General features: G+C 39.0%; 1 protein-coding gene across 2 annotated transcripts in view; it reads left to right on the plus strand.

Moving 5' to 3' along the window:
* The window catches only part of plcxd3 (phosphatidylinositol-specific phospholipase C, X domain containing 3), a 263014-nt gene extending 237512 nt beyond the window's left edge, over window positions 1-25502 (plus strand). The window contains exons 3-4 of one of the 2 annotated variants that reach the window (XM_039758623.1): window positions 11379-11528; window positions 25412-25495. In XM_039758623.1, the coding sequence (XP_039614557.1) occupies window positions 11379-11490 (112 nt within the window). In that variant the 3' untranslated portion in view covers window positions 11491-11528; window positions 25412-25495. Of the gene's footprint in view, window positions 1-11378; window positions 11529-25411 lie in introns of both variants that reach the window. The other variant, XM_039758622.1, reaches the window with a different exon arrangement.
* Window positions 25503-27628: the final 2126 nt, after the last annotated feature.

Below are 27628 nucleotides of genomic sequence, written 5' to 3' on the forward strand. Positions count from 1 at the left end.
CAGGGCATATGCAACATTGCATAAAAATATTTTCTGCATAGAACACTACAACAGATAAATACAGAATATACAAACCATTAAATAGAATAAAAGGAAATAAACCAGAGTAAAATACTAAATTCAAAACTAAAAGAAAGCCTGAACAAATAACATAATGTGTGATATAACACACACACACAGATTATCCTGAGCATCTGGACAGAGATGTAAACTGAAAGAAGGGGCAGAATGTTAGGTTAAGTTAAAAGCCTTTCTGAACAGTCGAGGTTTAAGTTGTTTTTTAAAACAATTAATTGAGTCAGCTGATCTAATTAATATCAGGAGGTCATTTCAAAGTCTGTAGGCCCTGTCGCCTGCAGAGTGCAGGGTAGTGTGGGGCACAACAAGTTTGCCAGAATCAGAGGACCTTAGTGGGCAAACAGGAGTGTAGTGATGGAGGAGATCACTGATGTAGTCTGATGCAAGAACATTTAAATAGAATTTTATATTCAATCCTGTAAGACACTGGGAGCCAGTGAAGGCAAAGCAGGACTCTTGAAGAGAAGTTTTGAATCAACTGTAGCTGTGATATAAGATTAGAAGTGGCACCTGCCAGTAGGGAGTAACAATAATCAATGTGTGATGCAATAAAAGCATGGACAAGTTTCTCAGCATTAGGAGAGGAGAGGAATTAGTGAACACGGGATATGTTACGGAGATGGAAGTAAGAACGTTTCTTAATGTGGTTTATGTGGGTGGAATAGGAAAGGGAGGAATCAAAGATGATACCAAGATTCCTTGCAGTAGATGGAAGTCTGATGAGATCACCATCAAGAGTGACTTAGATGGAGCTCATTTTATTAAGTTGCACTTTAGTCCCAATTTGCAGGAGCTTAGTTTTGTTGAAATTTAATTTTAAAGAGTTCTGCTCCATCCAGGTTTTAATTTCATTGAGGCAAGTGGTGTGCTAAGAAACCTCTGATGAAGTTTCACTTTTAACATTAAAATAGAGTTGAATATCACCTGGATAAAAATGATAACCCAGTCCAAAGCTACAAATGATATGGCCAAGGGGAAGCATATAAATACAGAAGAGCAGAGGGCAAGGGACAGAACCCTGAGGAGCTCCTTGTGTGACCAGCACTGAGCTGGACTTGCTGTTGCCAAGACTAACAAACTCTTTCCTATGAGTCAGATAGGACTTGAACCACTGGAGGGCAGTGCCAGAGATACCCAGAACGTTCTCCATTCTGGACAGTGGAATGTCATGTCTGACGGTGTCAAATGCTGCACTGAGGTCTAACAGAATTAAAATGCTGGTTTGTCCAGAGTCTGCGGTCATAAGCAAGTCACTGGTTACTCAAAGCAGGGCAGTTTCACAACTGTGCTGTTCTCTGAAACCAGACTGAAAGAGTTCCATCAAATTATTAGAAGTTAAGTAATTGGTGAGCTGGGAGGCTGCAACACGTGCAAGAACTTTTGAAAGAAAAGGTAAGTGGGAAATGGGCCAAAAATTTTTAAGATTGTGATTTTAAAAGTGAATGGCCCAAAGCCAGTGTCAAGGGATGTATTTATTATTGTTGTACCAGTTAGGATTGTGGCATGAAGGGAGGATTTAAGAAGTATGGTGGGGATGGGGTCCAATATAACAAGTAGTTGGATTCATCTTACAAAGCAGGTCGTTAACAAACGCTGATGTGATTGGTGAAAATTTAGGAAAGGAGCTGGATCGACTTGGAAGACAGTGAAAGATACAAATGAATGAACATGTAAAGGAAACCTCCTTACGTTTTAAAGGAGCTGTTTTATCTAGTGCTAAATGAAGGGGTGAGTTATAGAAGTCTATCTAGTGCGGATGGTTCAGGGGAAAACAAAAAAAGAACAGAAATTAATGTAGCACGGACAGAGGGACAGCTACTTTTAAGAATTCTGAAAGAAATTTGACGTTTACAGGTACGAGGAGAGAGAGTTAATGAAACAGTGAAAAGTAGTGGTTTATGGTCAGAGAGGCCCAAATCACTGTTATAATGGTTGCTGACAGACACAACATCTTCCTGGAGACACAAATTTAGGCAGTGAGATTACACACGGTCATCTCTACCGTCATTCAAAAGCAGATTTTTCACCTAGCCATGTCTCTCTTGTGCAGCATGAAGCATTCACAACAGGTCATTTTAAAGAACAGGACAAATTACAGCCCGCCATACTGTCTGGCACCCGAACCCTGCGAGGTTCAAATGCCTCCTAAAAGACTGTCTCTGTTTTATGCACTCGAGCCTACTAGATTTTAATATTTAAAGAATTCTGCAAAACAATATAAATACTTATCAAATCATATGCTGGATGTTGTTGTGGTGATGTGTGTTAGGAGTCCAGGGCTGTATGCAAGTTTTTAAATAAAAGCAGTGAGCTCAGGCTCAAGGGTGGGAGTCGTATGCAGTAGTGCAGCTGAGTGTCCTCAGGGCGTTGATGAGGAGATTGGGTGGTCATGCATTCACGCACAGTCATGCGTAGTTCAGCCAGTTTCCTCATTAGTGCCCTGGAGATCAAAATTAAGGTGCCTACATCCACTCAAGTATAAAGGAGCCTGAGTAGAAAGAAAGGAAAAAGAAAAGCAAGTCTGGAGGGAGAGTCAGGATTGAGGCAGGGCCAGTGCTGGGGAGTGAAGGTGGTAAGAGGTCGAGACCAATTCTACCTGGTGGAGTAAGCAGACAACACTCAAAGGGATAGGGAACAGGAGTAACTAAGTTTTCCAAAAGAGGGGAACCTGCAGGAGCTGAGGGATGAAAGCGATGATATCAGCCAGATGAAGGCTGACTGCGATTACCAGAGGATATCTCCCCTCACTGAGGAGACCGTAATATTTGAGAAGAGGAGATGCCAGTGAGGGTCCTGAGTGGGACACATTCTGACTATTTTAATCTTCAATTTTAACCTGTTTTTAGATTTATTTAGTTACCAGTAACGGCTCACTGCTTGAATACACTTGACTTGAGCATTCATAGTTTTCATCCTCTTTCTCTGTATGTTTAACATTCGTTTGCTCAGAGGTTGTTGTGCTTGCTGCTTCCTGAGCAGCTCTTCTTTTCTCCACCCTAGTGGCCCGCTTCTTCTCATTTTTCGTTGGCATCTTTTCGCATTAAAACTGATGAAGTCAGTGTTTGTGTTGCAATTACTTTGTATGTTTTCCTTAATTTTTCACTTAAGCTGGCACTTAAGTCTTCAATCTGCCTTCAGAATGACTTAAGATATAAACAGGTAGGGGAAGTGACGACGAAGGTGGCAGGGATGAGAACGGTGCCCATACGCATTTGCTGCACGGGCCGCCCTGCTGGCCTCTGCTGAGAGTTGATTCTACAATAAAATCAAATAAAAATTAAAAGAGGAATAACCTTGGAGGTCTTTCATCACCCTGAAGGCAGATAGCAGACATCGCGTAGTACATGTGTACCAAATTTCAGATCAATAGGTCAAACAAGCTACACAGGATTAATGCCAGCTGATGGCAACCTGGGCATCACAAGTGTTGGTCTTACTTTTGATTATTATTATAGGCATTCCAATATAGAAAAATTAATGGTTTAGGAAATTAGCTCCCTGGCACTGGGCATTATGGCAGGCACGTCTACATAATGAATCTTGTGTTAACTGACTGCAGTCCTTTTCTTTTGATGTTAATTGTATGGACATTGGTATGTTGCTTTACTTATTTGTGTAATAATATTAATAATGCGTGAACACGTTCAGCACCAGTGTGTAAAATCAGTGAGGTTGGCACTTCTTACATAAAGTGGCACAGGGTCCTAGATTACATCTGAATATTTTAGAGTTTGCAAACCCTAAAACTGAGTAAAGGAAGGACAGGACACAGACGTGCTATGAGGACAAAAGCGAAGTTTCAGTATATAACAGTTTAGGTGCAGAGTTGCATTCTACCATAAGCTTTTGTGAAGAATACAACACAACTGAAGGCCTTTTATAGATTTATGTATTTATTAGTTTAATTTTATTCTGATACATTTTTGACAAATACATCTTTTGAAAAGTTATTATAGCAATGTTTTTAATGTGTTATTTGCATCGAAAAATTAAAATCCTCACAGCAGTACTAGAAACTATGATAATAGAAATGGCTTGGCTTGTAATTATTATCGCTAGGGGGCAATGATGTGGTCGGTATGAAAGATATAAAATAAAACTGCCATTATCTAGGATGTGCCTAATGTAGCCAGAAATCTTAATGTTGCTTGTCACAGAAATAAATCAATTCTGATTAAAAAAAAAGCATAAAAAATTTTAGGCAGATTGTTTTCTATTTTCTGTGAGGTGTCTTATTTTGCAGTCATTTGACTGTCTCCTTCTTCTTCCTTTCTTTTTCTTTTTCTAATTTTAAACAGATTTAATAGCAGACTCAAATACACTTTTATTCTCTTTTCCAGTGCCTGACAAACCATCTAAAGTGGAATAAAATTTCATGTTTAGCTTAACTACCTCATCACTATATTGTACTGGCCATTGCTGTTAATTATGAGATGGGTAGGGATACTGGAGCAGTGCTGCTGTCTCACAGGTCTCGGGTTCAAATGCCGGGCCCATGTGAATTTGCACATGCTCAATGTGAGTTTGAAGTTTCTCTGTGTATTTGTTTTTCCACATCCCAAAGGTACGGCAGTCAGGTAAGTGCTACCTCCCCACCAAGAGTTAGACCCGGCCTTATATCTCATGCTGCCAAACTGATAGGTGTATTTTTACTTGGTGCTTAGAGGGCGAGTAATTACTTGATCTAAATATTTGTAGAAATATCTCCTTTTCTAATTCTGCTCTGAAATTAATTAGTTTAAGAAAAAAGCATGCTTAACCAGTTCTCACTACCTTGAAGGAATCCATGTTTTGTTCTTTGGGCCACTGTAGCTAATATCAAAATGTTCATAATAAGGTTTCTTGAAAGATTTTTTTTTCTTCAGAAAATCAAATTCACTTGGGGGTATTGACAGTAGACAAGAAATTTTTCATGTTTATGATTTCAAATGCTCAGTATGTGGATGAAGCAAAAGGCTTTAAAATGATTAAACAAACAAATGTGATATGGAAGTAAATGCATTGAGGTAACTTATCATGAATGAATGACCAGCTGGCAAGAGTTTGCCAGGGATAAGAGAAACAGCACTCTGGCAGAGATCAGGGCAAGTGTTATGGTCCTGCTGGGCTCCACAAACTTCAAAAATACACGTCTCGAGGCTCCAGTAAGGCTTAACAATATGGTGGGCCTTACCCCAAAACCTAGGAGGAGGCCTTTGGCCAGCACTGGCCTAAAAAACAGTGCTAAAAGCTTCAAATATTTAATATCTAAGGTAGGAAGAGGGCAATGTACAAAATACCTCATATATATACTTTAAAGCATTTATTAAATTATCTTCACAAAAGCAAAGTGAAGACAAAAGCGAAAATAGATGCCAAAAGATATGGTTATGCTCAAAGAGAAGTTGAGGCGGATGGACAGAATAAGGGATCAGAAGATGAAATGTAGTCAGAACAATGAGCTAAAGTTTCTTAACCAGAAAATCTATAAATCAATTCATATGGACCAAAATACTAATCCAATTCATAATCAGAAATTAATATGTAAAAACATCAAATGTAAGGAATACTGAATCAGAGAGAATCACAGTATAGTTTGATTTGAATCCGCAGTCCTGGACAACCAGTAAGTAAATGGCTCTGACCTTTATACTGTTGTGAAAGGTGACATCACACATTGAACACTTCCTGCGGGCCATGTATAGCAACGAGGCAGCAATGGTTAATAAACCATTGACAAAATAGTGGCATGGCATTACAAAGATTGATGAAAAAATTTAACAACAATAAAATGAAACTAAAACTGCAAATAAATAATTAAAACAAAAAGCCTGAAACACATAGAAACTGTGCTTCAAAAACCAAGGGTCACAGTAGGAAATATTTTCAAAGCAATTCAGATCATATCATGTATGCCTTGTAGCGGACTAAAAAACTCAGCCAAGATTCACACCACCATTAACATGATTTATTTATTTTTTCGGTTGGGATCTCAGGAATGGACCCAGCCTTGGCCAGACTCACACACTCTCCCTCACAGAGACAAAAAAGCAACATTAAAAAACAGAATTGAAGGATGTATTAAACAATAATAAATGAAAATATAGTTACACAAACTAATCGATCCCACCCCAGTTCCTTTTATGGTGATATACAATAAACACAAATTCAACAATAAAAACAACTAACCAACCACACATGATGAAGTCCATGAAAAACATCAACTGATGAAATGAAATGATGGAGGTAGATAGTCTAGAGATCAGCACGCTGTATGTGAATGTAAAGATCAGTCTACCAGTATTTCCTGATGAGTTGATGTGTGAATGGGATCAGGAGCGCTCCTTTCTTCGCAGGTCGACAACAATATTCTCATGCAGTCCTCATGCAGCAGGAAGACACCAGACAGTCCATAAACCGAAAAAGGAGACGATCCAGGACAAAACAAGAATCGACATGTAATAAATAGGAAGCCAAACAGACAGGTAACTCAAGACACGAAACAACAAAAGATTCTCTGTTTTCTCTCTGTAGAACTGGCCTCCTTTTAAATCTCACCCCGGCCTCCTTGTCCCCAGCAGTCCTTGCATCTTCAGCAGATGACCAATCAGAGCCACTGCAGGGACTGCTGAGAGTTGAAGTTTCATTGACAGCAATTGTTTTAATAAATAAAATCGGGAGATAGAAAGAAGTCTGGGAAATCAAGCTAAAACTGTAACCAGGCGAGCAAGAATCCAATAAATTAAGGCCGGATTTAAGACAAAAAATAGTACTGAAAAATGGGAACAGGAAGATCAAAAGCCAGAATAATGCACATAACTGGACCAAAGTGAGAGATGTTAATCATAATAAGGAATAGAAAAGATTTTGAAACCAAAAATCCTTTAATCTTTTTAGTGAATCCACACTTGAACAGCCAGGATGTTTAAGGAGCTGCCCTTTATACCCCTGACCTGTGATGCCACGTCATCCATTATCCCTGATGTCCCCGTAACAGCCATATAGCAGTTGTCAACACTAAAGTCCCAAACTGACGGTGGCTATGCAAATAGAAAACAAAATGGCACTAAGGTATAGCACAAAATATAACTAACATCAGAAAATGAAACAGAACACAAAGATAACCAGTGGATTCAGGGGTCTCAAAAACCCCCAAAATGATATATAAATTGATTTTAGAGCCCTAGAAAATGTTAAGAAAAATTAATAATAAGAGTCAAATCACACCAAAAAAATGTTCATAAACTTTGGAGGACCTTAATAGAAAGTTACAAAAAAGCCCAAACAAGTGAAAGAATACGTCGGGCTTTAGAATGTAGACATTAAGGACAGACGATGATTCTTTGTAAATAGAAATATTTATTACAAAAATGTTTTTTAACAATGAAGCTTCAAATAGTTGTCTGAAATAACAAGACAAACAGATACCAAAAAATCTAATTCAGAAAAAAGAGTCAGAAAAACAGAGCAGGTGGTCAAAAACTCAATAATTCCACAAAAAAAGGCAGAATAATGATAACTAAAACTCACCAAAACCATCAAGCACATTCAAATGAGCTGCAAGGTACTGCTTGTTTTCTCAGTCTTTATAGGGTGAAGGACAGCCCCCTTGATCTTGATAGGCAGGTGGCCCCGCCTCTTGGGGAACCACTCACAAAGCAGAGTGAACATAGCAGGACAAACAGAGAAACAGATAAGCTAAATAGTACTGACAATATGTAAAAACAAAACACCTAATAACTCCAAAACAACAATAAAATATATAAAAACCTGTAAAACCATGACATAACCCTATATCTATGGAGACACGCCTGAACATTCCCCCAAACAAACAACCAACCAGAAAATAAGAAGGAGTACAAATATTAAACTCCATCGTTAGCCCAGGGTGACCATGCAAGACTTTGGCCTGGAGGAGCAAACAAGGCATGAAAACTTTGCCCTGGCAAGGCAGCAGGCAGGACACCCTCGAGCGTAAACAAGAGAAGAGCAGGACAACCACCAGACAACTGGGGTAGAAAAGCAAAAACAAGTTAACTAAGAAGTGACTTTGGGGAGATAATACTCAAGTTAGAACAGTTTAGGTCTATTGGAGTCGCAGGCTTCATGGCGCATCCCGGCAGCCAGGACATCTCAACACACTCCAGCACTAAAGCAAGCACCAGCTTAGGCAGAACACTCTCTTCTAGGAACATGACATAAAACAACTAATTCAGCTCCCATCATCCTTCAGCTTGTAGAGATTAACCCTTAACTACTTGCACCATTTCTTATCTTATTAGTATTCGCGTGGTGTACAGTACTTAATGCACCAGTGTTAAAATGGCTATTTATATGCACGCTGTGAGGTTGTAATATAATATATTGCAATCATTTTAAATTGTACATGTTTTTAATGTAATTTGATACCATATTACTGAATAGTATAACACAGTCTAGGATCCACTTCTCCAGTGCTCATTCATCACCGGTCACACTTTCATACACTGCAGGATTTGCATACGTATCACATTTCACTTTAGCTGTTGAATATTCTTTGCAGACAAAATCATTGCAAGAAGAACATCTCAGGTTGTCATACATAAGCACCTGTGTGGTGTACCAAATGCACCACATGGAACTTGCGACTATGCATCCACCTATAAAACCAGTTGGGTACACACTGAAGGAAAACCATTGCAACACTGTACTTGTAATGAATCAAGCCGAGGACAGATGGTGGATGCTGCCGGTAGGTTCAAGTAAAAGGACGTTGCACAAAAATAACTGAGTTTGGTGTACAAAATACACCAGCGCAAGTAATTAAGGGCAGATTATGATTCTTTATAAATCAAAATATTTGTTACAAAAACACTCTTTAACAATGAAGCTCCAAAGAGCACAAAAGCAAAGATGAATTTGCCTGAAATAAAAATGCAATCCAAGGCAATCAAATCTCAGAAATTCAAATCCGGAAAAGAGAGACCGAGAAACAGAGCGGTCACTCAAAAATTCCTCCAAACAAAGGCACAATAATAATAATAATAATAATCAGTATAACTCATAAAAAGCCATCAGGCACATTCAGATGAGCCACTAGGGACTACTTGTTTTCTCAGCCTTTAACAGGATTGAGGGCAGTCGCTCGATGGTTTCGTCTCTTGGGGAACCACCTAAAAAGCACAAGCAGAGAAAGACAGAAACTAAATACTGCTCAGAAAAGGTGTAAAGACAAAACACCTAATAACTCAACAACAACAATAAAACACATAAACAGCTGTAAAACCATGACAGAAAGATAACAAAACCAGCACACCCAGCCTGTAAGAGCCATTTAATATTTAGGTTATGTTAAATTGATAGAATTGATGTATTTACTTAGTTATGTTAAAATGTATGCCTATATATTAGCGCATAGTCAATGACAGGTTGTATTATAACTTATATAAATGATATATTATATATAAAATATAAATTATAAATGGAATATTTTAATTATTTCTTATTCCTCTGACTACAGACTAGTTCAGTTTATGGTCTGCCTTACAACTGGTAAGGCATGGAGGGCTAACAGTTTCAAACCGTACTGTGCGTACTTACAGAATGTACAGCCTATGTAAGTTTTCTTAATGAGAAATAACTTTTTTATATTGAAAGTAACACAAGAACCTGCTCTTTTTGCCTGCATGTGAAATACCTTTTTTTCTTATTTTTTGTGATTTGTTCATTTTTTAATTTTCATTAGACATTTTTAAACCGTACTTTATTGGACTGAGAAATATGGATCCTTCCTTGCCAACTCAGTAGCTGCTTCATTTTGGGAACCTGCAAAAGATGTAACTACACAGCCCATAAATCATAATTTTTAAAAGAGACAGAACTAATACCAAAGCATTAGTCTTGTGGCTTTTACAGGCTTATATGCCCTTGGCTACAATTTAGAGGGCCCTACCCCCTTAGCCTCAACATAAAGCAGACAAGGAAAACACACACATATATATCATTATAAAGTCTTTTAAATAATTATACATTCAATTTTATATGAGATATATGAAAGAATGTACCACATTTTGACATATATGTATTCCTAAGATTGTTAATTTTCAATATGGCTGTCATCACACATACAAACCATGATGGGATTCTGAAGTTACAAATATATATATGTGTTGCAGTTGATTTTCAGTAACACCCTGATTCACATCATCCTTGTCTGCAGTTCATCTAAAGAATGTGGTTTAGCGATGTGGTGCATCTTTCTGGGGTTGTTAATCTTCTTTGGACTACAATGACTGTTTTTACCTTGGGCAACAGCAAGATGGGGTTTATTTTCTCTTCTACTGATGCGATGGGTCAATTGTAATTCTGAAAGATGAGTAATGAATGAATGAGTTAGCTAAAAATTATGAAACTATTACAAATGTATTATTAAACTATGATAAAATAAATGATTTTATCAAGCATACAACTGAAGTTATGGTAAATGGCCTGTATTTGATATAGCGCCTAACTAGAGTTCAAGAACCCCCCTAGGCGCTTTACAACACAACAATCATTCACCCATTCACACGCTGGTGGCATACCTGGGGCATACCTGGGGCACACTGACAGAAGTGAGGCTGCCGAACACTGGCGCCACCAATCCTTCCGACCACCACCAGCAGGCAAGGTAGGTTAAGTGTCTTGCCCAAGGACACAACAGCTGCATTCTCATGCCGGGAGCCAGGATCGAACCTGCGACCCTCCGATTGCTGGACAACCCGTTCTACCGACTGAGCTACTGCTGCCCTGAAGTTCTGAAGTTATGATAATTAAAACTGCACAATAACTTTAAAATGGATGGATATACATAGATAGATAGATAGATAGATAGATAGATAGATAGATAGAGTCACGTATTAGACAATCAAAACACTATTCAGGAAGACATATCACATAAAAAGTATTCAAAAAAGAAAACAATCACATAATCAATGACAAAATTAAAAAAAATATATATATTTTAAAGGTAACAAAAAGATTCAATAAAAAGGAAACACTCTTGAGCTGGCTGCTGTGCCACCAAAATGCCCGACCGCCAACCTCCGAGTCAGACAGAACATGAGGAAAGGCCTGCGTATGCCGTAGTTGGGAAGCAGGGGCCTCTAGGGGGCTCCATATGTGTGTAGTGTACCCCAGAAAGGCATTACACGGGGACACTGACTCACCTCCCATAAATGTCAATTCTCGTGTTGTTCAATTGAAGATATAACAATAATGCATTTTCTAACTGAAGCAAAAATGTCGTCTTTGCTACTTTTCACTATCCATCCATTTTCATTTTCTGCTTTTTCCATTCCCAGGTCTCATGGTGATGGAGACGATCCCTGCTGCATCAGGGGCAAACTAGAAATCAGTCCTGAATGGAATGTCAGTTCACCTGCCACGTCTCATTTTTTTACTGATTATTTTTAAAACATGCAACATTTTACAAGCAGTAATACAAGTAAAAGGTCAGTGATTTTACATGATTGTATTTTATACAAAAAAATCTAATAATTCCTTTATGATTATTCATAATTGTATGCTACCAGAATTTCACTGTTTCTATAGTGCTATCTAGTGGTGAAGGGCTGTACTACCCCAGATATTTCAAAGCATATTATGAACAAAGGTTTTGGTGTTTAAAACCCCATAATTTAATTCAGATTTGCAAGGGGCTAGAGGTAGGGACCAATTCTGAAGCGGCTGCCAGTCCATTGCAGGATTCCTGTCCCTAACTAAATGCCAATTTAGAATCTCCAGCTAACCTAACATCCAAGGCACTGAGATCAGGGAGGAAAATCAAAGTACATGGATATACAACTACGCAGACACAGCGAGAATGTGCAAACTCCAAACAGACAGCAAACAGACTCAACAGATTCAAACGCAAGATGGCAGGTCCACAAGGCAGCAACCCTCTACCACTAAACTGTTCTGTTCTCACTTTTCCCCCTCACTGCAGGAGGACAGCACAGTGGTTAGCTTAACTGTCAATGGATCCAGCATGCCGGCTCTGACTCCCGTATCGTCTGTGTGACGTCTGGATATTCTCCCCCTGACCACATGGGTTTGTTCTTTCACATCCCAAAAGACGTGCAGAGTCGGTTGATTATTACTTTAAATTACGTTTTTCAACATGAACACTGGCACACAAAAAGAAACGTGTTAAGAGTAAACTTTTCAAAAAAAACATTGGAATAAGTTACTGTGATGCATATAAAAAGTATTGATTGCTTAAGTATTCACCCCTCCAAGTCTCTAATTAACAGATGCACCTTTGGCAGCCATGACTGCCTCAAGTCTGTTTGCACAGGTCTCCCTCATCTTTGCACATCAGGACACTGCCAATTGTTCCCATTCTTCTTTGTCAAACTTCTCAAGCTCCGTCAGGCTGCATGGCAATCATGAGTGAACCTTTTCAAGTGCAGCCACAAATTCTTAATTGGATTGAGATCTCTGACTCAGCCACACTAGGACATTGACAATGCTCTTTTTAAGCCATGCCTGTGTAGCTTTTCAAATCTGCATCAATATGAGCATGAAATATAATTTTATAAAGTCAACTTTTCTATCTAAAATACCATAATACTTTTTGAGGACACCAAGAGCCATCCACTTCCCTGAAATCAAGCAATCCATCTGAGCATCCCAGGGTGCCTCTGGGTGGAAGGTGAAAGTCGGCCCTAAATGGAGCTCCAATCCACTGCAGGTTTAACTCACAAATACGCCCAGACTCATACATACATACACACACACACACACACATACATACATACATACATACATACTGTGACAGAACCACTAGGGGTCTTGCCAGCCACCCAACTCGACACAGACAGACGCAGGAGGCAGCACTTATAAAAACACACGTTTGTATTTTTCTTCACTTGTGGAGAATGTCTTCCCCATTCCCATGAGCCCACAACACAGTCCAAGCACAAACACAAACCAATTCTCTTCCTTCTTCCTTCCTTTTCTCCTCCACTACTCTGGTCAAGCTTCGTCTTCCTCCTCCCGACTCTGGCTCCTTGAATAGAGTGAGGCGGCCTCTTTTATACTGCACCTGGAAGTGCTCCTGGTGCTTTCCGATCAACTTCCGGCAGCACTTCCAAATGTGGCAGACCACAGCTCCGGAGCTGTCCAGGCGCCCCCTGGTAGTGGCCACGGACCCCAACAGGTTTGAGCTTCTAAGCTCCAAGCCCGTGGGGGGCTACCCTCTCATGTCCCGGGGGAGGTACTGCTGTAGATATGTCCTCTCCGCCGGTCCTCTCCTCAGAAGAGCATCCCGACCGGGCAAAGACCACGGTCGTCTATCACAATACATACATAATACATATCAGGCTAATATCCACCCATTCATCCATTATCCAACCCGCTATATCCTAACTACAGGGTCACAGGGGTCTGCTGGAGCCAATCCCAGCCAACACAGGGTGTAAGGCAGGAAACAAACACCAGACAGGGCATACACACACCCCCACACACCAAGCACACACTTAACACACCTAACCTGCATGTCTTTGGACTGTGTGAGGAAACCAGAGCACCCGGAAGAAACCCACACAGACACGGGGAGAACATGTAAACTCCACGCAGGGAGGACACGGCAAGCAAACCCGGGTCTCCTAACTGTGAGGCAGCAGCACTAACCTCTGTGCCACCATGCTACTTGACATTTTACTTCCATGCATACATAGCAAAGTTATTTATTTGTATGTCATCTATCCAGTGTAGTTTTTCATGGGGTGGGTGTGGCAGCACACTATCAGCACATGCTCCCAACCTATCAATTTTAATCTGCTGAAAATCAAGTATTTAATATTCTAGGCACAGAGAAACTAAGGCTACGAATTGAATCAGTTTGAAAATCCTATATTTTGGTGTGTTATGTTTCATCCATCCATCCATCTTCCACATCAAAACCCAACAGATCCCTGGAGCTTTAAGCAGCACAGGCCCTGATGGGGTGGCAGCACCACTCACACACTCACTCACTCACATAACTTTCTTCACAAAATGGTAAATGGCTGAGGGCTCAAAACAAAATAGTGACCTATAAGACATTCATTTTAAAGATGTTACCGTTTTTGAGTTTCCGAAGTTCAATGTTTAATTCTTACAATGCCTTGTTTTCTTTTCTGTTTCAGACTTTACCTACTACAACAGTAAAAGTGCCTGTGGAATTTGCTCATGTACTCCATTTTTCCTCCTGCACACCCAAAGATATTCTGGGTTGGTCCCACCTTGGCCCTGTGATGGACTGGCGCCCTCTCCCGGGGGGTTTTAGTCCTAAAGCTCATGTTGCCAAGATAGGCTGTGCTTTAAATGGGTGTAAGAATATTGTTTTCTTAGGTTATGCAACAAAAGGTAGCATCAGTGCTTTTTTGTTCATGAAAGTTACTTAAGATGTCCAAACAGAATGGAGATTTCTGGTTTCTGCTTTGTTTTTTTACTGTTAATGGTATGGGCAGCTAATACAGATTTTCACTTCTTTTCAATGCCTGGTTTAAAAATGTTTTGCAGTGTAAGGTAACTATAGGCCATAATAACATAACAAAATGCCCTGAAGAAGACAGGAGAGTCTGAACTTCTCCTTTTTAAAGTAAAATGTTTTGTGTATTTCATCATTAATACAGACAGGCCTAATCTAAGCCCTGTCATCAGTAGCTTTAACCAGCCCATGTGTCACCACACACTGCACAAAGATGGCCTTCTGGCATCTTGTCTTCATTGGAGTACTCAAACTGTGAGAGTGCTGCCCCTTTCTAGAGAGTGAGTGCCATCTGGTGGCTTTACTGAGGCAAGATCTTTTAATTATCTCACAATTTCACCAAGACCACTGTGTAGCTGTTAGGGTAAAAACTTTCTGCATACATTTGTAAAGTGACGCTAACGATAACTGTCAGTTTAATTTAAGACTCTCAGTATCATTTGTACCCAGAACAGTTACCAAGGGAGCGATGTGGCAATAATAATTCGTTTTATTTTTTTCTCAATAAGAATTTATAAATAAGAGGTTCCTCTTTAGAGAAATTTAATTATTCCACAACCTTTACAGAATACTAAGAGATAGGTGTTAAAAGATTATACCATTTATTTGTGTGCAGATTAGTGTAAACTTAATATTTCTTGAATGCGTTATGCAAATGAATCTAGCTTATTTAAGATTGGTGATTTGTTATATTTCTCAGGCTTGTTGTAAGAAAGGGCACCCAGCAGATGGAGCTCTTTGTAATAGTGACCTCGACTTTTCTATATTTATAAAACTAAATTCCCTAAAAGTTACAAAATCCTAAAATATGATATTTTATTTTGCTTTATTGTTTTACCAAATTTACTTTTTTGAAATTGAGTAATTGTTCAATAAAAATTAAATAAACATCTATCCCTGGAGTATTGGACAGTACCACTCTGTAACTCACCCATACTCACTCATACTGTGCAAGTTCAGATGAGATAATTAACCTTATTGGCGGGGTCTTTGGTATGTGGTAAGAGCATCAAAGCAGACTTGAGGGGAATGTGCGAACCTCATACCGACTCTGATTGGATCCAGCTTTGAGCAAGAATCACTGTTTTACCATACCACACTCTGCAATAATAAAATAAGAAAATTAAATTTAATACCAAAAAGCATTATATACCCGGCTTTTTTTGGACTTAGGACAAAATAGAAAGATAGATAGATAGATAGTACTAAGTTAAATACATTAATACCCTAAACCTAATCCTTACCTAACCCTAAAAGAGGCACATTTCTCCTTGTTCTAATTTATGTCATTTAGGTAGGCAGAGCAGGCCAACATGTCATCCTCTCAACAATAACAGCTTTTCATAGACAATCTGGAGACACTCTCAACCATCTGAAAGATATATTCTCTCCAGCCTATCCTGCTTCTGGATCATCACCAAGGTTCATCTTCTTTGAGTTGGACCCCAAGGTCATCCTTATTACATGGCCTGACCACCTTAACTGTTTGCTCTTCATCTGTAGAAACACAATGTTCCTCCTGTATTGTTGAACACATCACATAATCACCAAGAGTAAACCCAATAACCTTGTAATAAATGTCTCATTCATTTTATTACTATCCAGAGTTTATGGCCATTAATGAGGACTGAAATATAGATTGACCAATAAAACAAAAGTTTCCACCACTTATTTTCCTCCCACTTTATCTCCATTGTCCAGTATAATGTTTAAGTAACTGCCACCATATCTTGACTTGCTCATAGTCACATCTATCCTCACCCTATCAGAACTGCATATTTATTTTTGGCATCTTTTGTTTCTCCCTGTTTCCTTTGTTAACCACCCTCAGTCGTGCCCTGATCTTATATGGACAGAACCTCATGCTAAATTAGGACTCTCGGGTGCCAAAGTCATTAAATAATCTCAGCCAGTCTTTGCCTAATGTGAGCTATGTAGCAACTGAGACGAACTAGTTCGCAACTGGCTACCAAAGAATCAAACCTGTTTATCTCCTTAGTTGGAGGGGTGAGCTGTATATGCAGGAAAGCTGACAACCAATGAATGTGAGGAGTAAGGAACACATGTGTTTTGAACATCACAAACAGAAGAGAAGTTCATCTGTCTGATGTCTTGTGTTTTATGTACTAAAATAAAATGGAAAAAAAGAAAAAGAGACTACAGCTGAACACACCATAGCTGTAACCCTTTGCACATCAATGGTACAGTGCCGGAGCAGTGAACCTCACAAACAGAAGAGAAGTTTGTCTGTTTGGTGTCTCATACTTTATATACCATAACAACATGGAAAAAAGGAATTAAAGGCAGAGATTGCTGCTGAACTCGCTTTAGCTGTTAACCCATCATACAGCGCTGGCTCCTTCAGAGAGCAGGTTGTTGCTTGTTAAAAAAGGGACAAGCAGGACTGTGATGGAAGACTGGCACTCAGTCAGTGAATGTAACATTGGCTGTGATATGTTAAAGTGACAAGATCAGTGTCTGCTATCGGCACATCTAACTTACCCCACCATTTAGTGAGGTGACATCAGCTTTAGCAGGACCATTCAGTTTCTTGGACATAAAGCAAAGTAGCTTAATTATGCTGTATAAACTCTTGCCTGCCAAAACCTGTGGACTTATATGTTGTCACACACGTGCGAGTAGGAGGCAGCTAAAGGGCCTGAGTAAGTGTAATGAAACATCTGACCAGGGGGCGGCGGAGTGCGCTCACTGTCTTTCTCAGTTCCCAACAGACCTTTTCTGGGAAATCCTGCAAGGTTTCGGCTCCTCAGAAGACGCCACTTCCGAAGCCAGCCCCTTTGCTGACGTCACTTCTGGTTCTGGCTATTTGGATGACATCAGTTCCTCTCCAGGCCTTTAAAGCCTTCATCTTGGGCTACTATAGCCAGTTCTAGTTTGGACTCTGTGAAATGCACTTGATATATCTGATACAACAAACCTTTTTGCAGCTGGGAAAAACAATATGTGGGTGGCTGCCCCACACCTATATGATGTCTTTGGCATATTATTATCATAATGTATATGTGAACTCTTTCTCAAACTTACGAAAACACATTCAAGTATGTTGATTTTTTTAAACAAGTTGAATGGTTATAATAATACAGCATAAAAATTAACATTATTTGTTGGTGTTTGAAACATTAAACTTACGATAGCCAGGCAGAGGAGAATTTAAAGGAGCAGAAACAAAAGGTGCATTTGTTAGTTGTAGTAGTAATAGTAAAAGACGAGACATCCCATTACCATTTTTAAAAATAAGGTGGTTCAGTGCACTTACAGTAAAAGAGTTAAAAGCTACTTGTGTTCTTCTGTAGCTCACAAATATTTATGAAGTTCAGTATGTGTAGCTATTGAGTGCTCTACATTGCAATGCTAATTTTGACAAACTACTGTAGTAGCAGTTTAAAGGAAATTGTAGTGCGTGTATGATAAGATTGGTAAGAAACATATATATTGATGAGTGGGATTCATTTTTGTAAGTACATCTTGTACGACTTGTTAGTACACTGTAAAAAAAAACTACCATCAAAATATATAAAATAAAATTCCATATTGTCATGTGAATACGCACAGTGGATGGCTGAAAGGCTCTAGCAACTGCAGTTCTACCACCACACCAGGGGATGGCGCTGTGTCTTAATGCCTTTCTCTCTTCTTCCCTCTGACGGCCTGAACACCTCTGATGTCACTTCCGCTGTCTGCCCACCTGGGCCTGCCTCTTCCTGCCAGAAGGGCCCAAAACTGGAAGCTCTGCCATCTTGGGACAGTTCTGTTTTGAAAACACGTCTGCAGAGACGACTCTGCAATAATTGTGTGTGTGTTTTTTGTTTTTTATTTTTGCTGAAACCACTTATACGGGACAACCCCCAACTCTTTATTGTTGTCCTTTCTTTCTATTACAATATTTTGCACCACCACAAACTGTTGCACAATTATGCTTATAAATGTTTTTAAAAAGATCAATGCATAAGCTGTACATTTAAATTTTAAGCAACATTTTAGCTGCCAGTTTTAAAGTGTAAGCGCATAAATATTTTTAGCTAATTTTTGTAATGACATAGACTTAAGAAGTTCTAAATCCACTATTTATGTTTTTTCTCATTGGATATTGCAAATACAAAACATTTCTATTAATCACTATTGTATATTTCAATGAATGGGTCTTTAAATAAATGTTATAAAATGTTAATTGATGTTTTAGTTTTAAATGTATTGGCTACCAAGCTAATATATTGGTCTTTAATTGAAATAGCTTAATCTAGTGGTAATGATGATAGAATTTTAATTGTTTACCACTAACATTTTTAAGGTAGAATGGCAGTTCTGCTGCAGATAATTTAACTGTTAAATCGAGTTATTTTTTTTTTACTGTAATATGAACCGCAAATTTCATTCCAAATGTAACATTACATTGTTATTTTACAATGCCCTTATCGAGTCTGTTAATGTAATATTTTGATAAAAGACAGAGGCACAGAGGAGATCTGTTCATTGGCCACTATGATCTGCAAATATGCCAGCGTAGCCAAGTATTGTTGAAATCAAATTAGTGCTCATTTGTCTTAAAGAATACGCTAGAATACCAGGACACACCATTTTAAAAAAGGTGCTCCCCTTTGGTGCATAATGCATAAGTGAGGTATACGAGGCACCTACAACAGCTACCTGCTCTTACAAATGACTTTATTTTGCTGCCTCACATAACCAGCACCTGACACACAGTGTTGTATTTGTATAAGCACCTGCTTCAAGTAACATTCGATGAAATATAAAAGACTTGTACACGTTTAGTACTGAACTTCACTTCAGTCATGAGCATTGGCCTTTTCTGCATGAGGTACAGTCAGGTCCATAGGTATTTGGACAGTGACACAATTTTCATAATTTTGGCTCTGTACGCCACCACATTGGATTTGAAATTAAGCAATAATTATGTGGTTGAAGTGTAGACTTTCAGCTTTAATTTGAGGAGTTTACCAAAAATATCATATGACCCATTTAGGAATGACAGACATTTATCTGCATAGCCTCCCTTTTCCAGGGGTTCAAAAGTATTTGGACAAACTAACATAATCATCAATAAAATTATCATTTTTAATATTTGGTTGAAAATCAACCTAACTGTACCTTCTGCTCCAAATACCTACATAATTGTTTTTCTTATTCAGTACTTTCATATGTTTGATATGGAGTCATATTTCTCAAAGCAGAAAAGTGGCTTAAACATCAGAGGTGCATATGCACAAAAATATTGCATATACCTGTTTCCAGGGTCACATCCTGATGTATAAAATCTAAACTTGGCGTAAAGCCACACACATTTTCATGCCAGCTAAATGCTTGGCGTACGCAAGTTCTACGCACAGTTTTGGAAACTGGCGGCACCCAGCGTCAAAGCAGTGCTTTTGTTCCAGTGTGGTTTCCCTTTCTTTTTTAGATCCACATCCCTGACGCGGCTTTATCAAATACACTGAAATTAACTGCATATTGTTTATTAGTTTAGGGCATGTAATTTTAATTAACCTGTAACAATATAATGGTCAATGGAGTGCCAAAGTATTCCAAATACAATAGCTGCTTTAGTGTTGTTCTTCTCACTGCACCTTCTTCTGCTTCTTTCAGCTGCTACCATTAGGGGTTGCCACAGCGGATCATCTTTTTCCATATCACTCCCACTGCACCACTCAGAGTATTTATATCACTGTATCTGAGAGTGGAATCACAGTTGTACAGCAGTTGATCGGAAAGAGAATTATCGGTATACAGCATCTAGCACACGCTGCCTCAGCCATGCTGTCTATTGAACTGCTTTCACGTGGCAAACGCTTCAGAGCCTTTCTTCGCGGTTCAGAAACAGTTTCATCACAAGAACAATAAACGCACTCAATCAGTTCATCAAGTGCTAATTGTAGAACTCTTTGTACTTATAAGTACAATTACCTCACTGTAAACTTGCAATGCAGCTATAATATTGTACAACCTGAGCCACTTTAAAAAGCGCAATATCATTTTTAAGATGACATGCAGCAAAATATGTTTATTACATTATACAAATAAAATGTTAACATCATTCAAATAATCTGTATTTTTAATAATTAAACATATGAGGACACAGTGTTGCAGCGCTAGCAAGAATCTGGCGCCTAGTTCAGGGATTGTTCCTGCTTTGCGCTGTATTCTTGCTGGGGCTGGCGCGACACTGGAAGGATAGATGGACAGAATAATTAAACATGTACTGCGAAGATATTTCAATGTTCCTTAAAATCGACGTTCTAAGCTTACAGATGGCTTAATGACTATTGCTGAGCTGATTGTGTGGCGATTGGGTATTTGGAGAAAGAAAAGGAAGGACAGTAAATGGGCGTTAGTACGTTTGAAAGAGACAGCACTGCTGCAATAAATTATTTAATCGAAGGTCGCGCACAGCGCTGCAAGCATCTTGGGGAAGGCAGGAAAAATCTCTGGACGAGGCGCCATCTTGTCACTATCACTGCGCCACCGTGTTCCCATGTTTAATGACATGCTTTAACTCTAATCATCATGAAAATGATATCAAGTATACATCTCAGCATTTTAATTATTCAGAGAGCTGTAATATAATGAATGTAATGGATTCTGTGTCCTGTCGGAGGAAGAGAAAGCCCTTTAAGAAGTACGTAGTGGTTCACACAAATAGAGCACATGGAAGAACACATACAAACAAATCATTTAATGAGCTACTTTAGTTATAATGGGATTTGAGAAACTAGTAAATTAAACAATTTAAAGATGAAGTTTATGATGTTCTACTTTAATGACAAAATACACTATGTGATTAAAGTGGAAATTTCGAGATTAAAGTTGACATTTCAAGCTTTTTTCCCCACTGTGTCCTATTTTTTTTTCTCTTTACCCTAATAAGTTTTCATATGACACTCAGATGGTGGGCTACGACTCGCCTTTTCACGGTGATATCTGACAACTTTTTTATCTCGGGCACTGTGCGATTTTATGAACTTGAGCTTTCAAGTTTCTCAGACACTCTATGTCACTCGATCAACTTCCTTTTGTTGTTTATACCACTGTTTAAACCAACAAATAGTAAGTTTTTCCTTGCCCCCACTTGGTATTCGTTGAAATTCTTCTATTTTCCCCCGTGCTTTTGCCATTGCCTTTTCACAGAATGCTGAGCTTAAGGGCTATTTATATTGATCTGCATATTCAATGAGGTGTAATTCTGGGATGAGTTGGGGAGTGGCAGCAGGCATGTGCACGTGCATTACTTTTCATGCTGACTAGGATTTATGTAGCGGAAGAACATGAAAGTTGGCGAACGCACAGATTAATGCATTTAGATTTTTTTGTGCAAACACACATTTCTGCTTTTGTCTGTATGCCATGTTATAGTGTGAATTCTACTCACAGCGTTATACATGAGGCCCCAGATATTATGGTACAAGGAGCTTAGGCAATGCTAAGGATCAGTACTGGGAATGCCACTCTTATTAATATACTAGCAAAATACCCGCGCTTCGCAGCGGAGAAGTAGTGTGTTAAAGAAGCAATGAAAAAAAGGAAACATTTTGAAAATAACGTAACATGATTGTCAATGTAATTGTTTTGTCACTGTTGTGAGTGATGAGTGTTGCTGTCATATATATATATATATATATATATATATATATATATATATATTTACACACACACACATAAACATATATATACATATCTATACATATACACACACACATAAATACATACACACATACATACATACACACACATATATACACACAAATACATATATATATATATACATACACACACATATATAAACATATATATACATATACATACATATCTACATATATACACACACAGCTATTTCGGATCAGTGCAATACGCTGCTTGTTAAAACGGATGACTCCGCTCTTACGTGCAAGTCTGCGTGGATATTATGAACTATCGTATTTGTTCAAGTTCTATTTAAATTTTAAATAGAAGGAATTTTTATTTAGTCGACAGAAATATCTTTGGTAGGAATGGTAAAACAGACAGGAATATTATTCCTGAATAAATCAACTCAAACCTTAAACAACTTATAATATTTTGCTCTCCATAAAAATATATCCTGTCTAAATTATACAAGTTAGAAATAAAGTAAACGTTAAAAGAACAAACATTCAAATTTCTTTACTCTTATGTAATTTTATATAAAAAATAAACTTAGATTTTAAATATCCCAAAAGATTTTGCTCTCCATAAAAATATATCCTGTCAAAATTATACAAATTCAAATATGAACATGCTGCATAACAAAACCTAGAAATATAAATAAAATGTGTTCCTTTCAGCAATAACAAATCAAATCATTCAGTTGTCTTTGCTCATATGTCATTTTAGAGCTGGACGCCTGGCATCTTTTTTGGCAACAGTTCGTTTCTGTTTGGTGTGAGGTTCTGTGTTGTGGAGATTCTCAGGATGGATTGCAGGTGCTCATCAGTGAGGCGACTCCTGTGTGCTGTTTTGTTAGTCTTTATCACTGAGAAGAGCTTCTCACACAGATATGTGCTACCAAACATGCACAAGGTTCGAGCCGCATGTAGACGGACTTTTTGTTCTTCAAAGTCACCAAAGCGCCGTGCAAACTCAGTGCGCTCAGTTTATCAGCAAAGTGCGTGTTTGGGAACACCGTAGTGACGACTTGGTTTAACATTACTTGGCAACAGGGAAAGTGGGGCAAATTGCACTGGTGCATTTGTGTCTCCCATAAAAGCAGCTTCACTTGAAATCACTTTGTGATTGTGCACGGGTAAAACGTCCGCTGAAGTGTCAGATTCTTATTTAATTCTTCTGCTTTCTGTATCTTCTGCATTGCATTCAGGTTACCCTGATGTTTTGTCTCATAGTGCCGTCTTAGATTAAATTCTGTAATTACAGCCACATTAGCTCCACAAATGAGACACACGGGTTCAGTAAACATATACTCAGCCTCCCATCGGTTTTAAAGGCTCTATTTTCAGAATCAACTTTTCTCTTCAGCATCGTGTGAGCTAGCTTCGCAATAACTTGCAGCATCATAAGCTAGACTTGATTAACGCGTAAGTGTTGGCAAGGCAGCTGAAGCGCTGCATTATGGGATCTGTAGTTTATTGTGTTACCAGCGCTTCATATACCCGGCCATTAATAACAATAATACAGTATATAAAATGATCTCGCGGGCCGGATATAATTACACCGGGCGGATGTGGCCCGCGCCCTTGAGTTTGACACATATGGACTAAATAGAACTTGAAAAGATATATTTTTCAAATGTGATCGCAATTCAGATAGAGTTGACGCAAGACTACAGCCTGCATGCCTCAATAAGTCATCCTCCCTCGCTCTTACTTTTTACCGCTCATCTAATGAATACACTGAGTATGGCTTTACCAAAACAATCATTGATGGCGAATAAAGTATCCATTATTCGAGTATGTAGATCGGGATATATATATATACCCGCGTATCGCATAGCGAGAAGTAGTGTGTTAAAAAGCTAGAAAAGAAAAGGGAACATTTTAAAAATAACGTAACATGACTGTCAATATACAGTATTTGTTTTGTGAGTGTTACTGAGTGTTGCTGTCATCAAGGATTTGATTATCATTATTTCTTTCAATCAGGTTCGTATTTGTAGGATGTGTTGTGTTCAAGTTACATTCCGTGTTTGTCAATCGCTGTAAAGATGACAGGTTTCATTCATCGATTCGTTTCTTACTGCATCAATAAACAGCTCGTCTTCTTCTTTATCTGAGACCTGACACACTGCATGCACGGGTTTTTTTTACACTGTCTTCCTTTAGCGGGACATTGACTTTTTCCAACGTGTGCTTTGTTTCCGCAGTAGTTGGATTTATGAATATGCTTGTATGTATCAGACGCTTCATATTTTTGCTGCCTTTTCAATTGTGTAATTTGGTTTTGTTCAGCGCTCTTTGGAACTGTTGCTTTTATCTGTGCACTCGTCAGTTCACGTGAGCCACTCGTGTACATGCATCGAAGGTTCCCAGCTGTGCTGGTGCCATCTCGTGCTATGTCCATGGCTGTATTTAATGTTACCTTAGTCCTGGCACTTAAAACTTTCTCTCGCAGTTTCGCTGAGTTTGTGTCAAACACCACCCTGACCATCTCATCTTCCTCTCCATAAGCACAGTCCTTCACCCGTGAATATTTACCCGTGGCAGTTTGCTATTGGATTGCCGCTGACGGACGGCCTTATATGGGCAGGCACTAAATTACAAACGCCAGCGCAGCCTGTCTATGAACTTAATTTAAAGTGTAGGTTTACATCGTGCTTTGTTTCCGAAGTAGCAGAACTCATGAATATGGTTGTATATGTCACTCGCTCGCTTCTTATTGTTTCGCTGCCTTCTCAATTATATAATGCATGTTTTCTTCAGCGCTTTTTTGAGGTCTTCCTGGTTTTCTATGTACTGCGTGATTACGTGGGAGGCGTGATGATGTCACACGAAACTCCGCCCCCACGGCGTTATAGCTCATCTCCATTACAGTAAATGGAGAAAAACTGCTTCCAGTTATGACCATTACGCGTAGAATTTAGATATAAAACCTGCCCAACTTTTGTAAGGAAGCTGTAAGGAATGAACCTGCCAAATTTCAGCCTTCCACCCACACGGGAAGTTGGAGAATTAGTGATGAGTCAGTGAGTGAGTCAGTGAGTGAGTGAGTGAGGGCTTTGCCTTTTATTAGTATAGATGAAAAGCATTATATATTGTCACACACGCACACATGGGATGCAGCGGGGGGGTCTAGTTAATGTTGAAACTCTGGTGTACGGGGCTAATCTCACGTACTAATGCCTCTTCTCCCTTCTTACAGGAACAAGTAAGACCTTGTCCACTTCCTCTTCCAGCTCCAGACCACGCCCTCCAATGACATCACTTCCACCTTTTTCCTCCAGATGACCCACCTCTTCCTCCCCCTCAGCTACAAAAACCAATCAACTCTGCTCTGCAATTGAGGACTGTTTTGGGAGTAGTCTTTCATGACTACTCAGCTGAGTATTATGCATCTTTTCCCTTGCAGTGACTCTACGATATACGGGGTGGGTTCCCCCAAACCTTTATTGTTGTTCTTTGCTTTCTTTACAATGTGTTTATTTGCAGATACAAAAATAGATCATTGCAAATGACTTTGGACAGAATTCAGACTTGAACTGTTTAGATTCTTAGGGTTTCTTCATACTAGTTTAGATTTTTGTACCACATTTATAACTGATTCACAAATTGTAAGCAGACCTTTGCAGATGTGTAATCCTAAAAACCATCATATCAGACAAAAGTCCCTACTACATGTCTAAAGAGTCTGACACTGCCAGATTAAGGGAACGTTAACTCCATACTTCAAGATGCAAGCCTTGTGCTCAAAGTAGTGGTTTTGTGTAAAACAGTATATGTTTAACAGTATATCACTAAATACTAATGAGCCACAATCGCATATTTGCTAGAATATGAATGATGTATTCACGACAGGTAATTAGGGCACATGTACATTTGAGGTTGTCAATAAGTGGACAGGAGTCGAACAAGGCCCCTTGAAAGGATCAAAAGTCTGAAAAGCAGGCTAGATGGGAACGCAATTAAGAGAGCAAGTGGCGGGCAAGAGAGGTAGAGACACACCAGGATACCAATGAAAGCAGTAAGAGGAACACTGATATTCAAGCTGATGACAGCTGAGCTTTTAGTTACAGGACCCCAAAGTTGTGGAATGGTCTGCCTGCTACCATAAGAGGTGACCCTTCAGTCTTAGCTTTTAAATCCAGGCTGAAGACTCACTACTTCAGGTTAGCATACCCTGACTAGAGCTGCTGATTAGCTGTGCATACTGCATCTCTGTTGTGAGTGTTTAGTACTAAAACATAAGTGATATGACATTTATAAACTGTTAATATTCTACTTCTCTTCTCAATCCCTTCATGTGGCACTTGGTACTACTGCTCTACTGCCAAGTTATTTTCCTGCCTAAGGAACATCGTCAGATAAAGAAGCACTGGAATCATGGAATAGAAGGGCCCTTTCATCAGACTTGTCCGCCCAGTAGTGACTCAGCTTTAGAATGGTCAGTATGGGGAGGTAGCTTACTGGTCAACCTCCCCAGGACTCTGACGGTGTCTAGCTTGCCCGACTCCTTTTCCACAATCTGGCCGATGTCCTAAATTAGCTGATGGACAGATATTGTTGTTTATTAGTTTTGTTAATTAGTTTCTACTTTTGTTTTTGATGTATTTGAACACAGCTGCCGTTTGTGATAGTTGTGTATTTAGTGAATGGTATGATCCATTCTTGCATTTTTGCCTTGAGAGTTTCTGTGGTGCCCTGCACCTGCACTGTTGAGGCCAGGGGTTCTGTGCAAGAACAAAGTAGTTTCTACTGTTGTATTATATTCCTGAGCTGACAATGGCAGATTGGACATCTAGCTCTATGAAGAGGATTACTCATGTTTTCTGTTTTTTGTGTTGTATTTACCCCAATTTTAACACCCATTGCATGTCCATGACCTTTGAATTGTCTTCCATTTTGTTTCCAACATGTCTTTTTTTTTTGGGGGTCTGTTCTTGTCTTCTTAGGGAGTCAAGGTTGTGGAGGGCTGACAAAAAACAGGGCCTGTTAAAGCTCATTAACGCATTCCTTGTGTATCTTTGGGCAATACAAGATAAAAGTTCTTGTTATTGATATTGATGGTATACGTAGGGCAAGAGAGGTTGAGACATGCAAGGATACTGAGAAGAGACATAGAAAAAACACTCAGGGTACACGTATGACAAGAGAGGTGGAGGCACGCGAAGATACCGAGACAAGGCTCAGGGACAGGTGATAGAAAAGGTGGGCATATCTCCCTCAGCCAGTGTTTGCGCATGATCATATATACAGTACATGGCTATATCAAGAGTTAAGAGAAGAGAAGATGTGAAGGTGATTATAGCTAGTGATACAAGAAACAGTGTTTATCAAGAGGTCCTATTCAGTTACAAGTAGAACAGAATGATTAGAGGGATATAGGAACAGTAGATTTTGGAGTAATTTATGTTACATTTAT

This window comes from Polypterus senegalus, chromosome 7 (genome assembly GCF_016835505.1).
Source record: "Polypterus senegalus isolate Bchr_013 chromosome 7, ASM1683550v1, whole genome shotgun sequence".
Taxonomy (NCBI): domain Eukaryota; kingdom Metazoa; phylum Chordata; class Cladistia; order Polypteriformes; family Polypteridae; genus Polypterus; species Polypterus senegalus.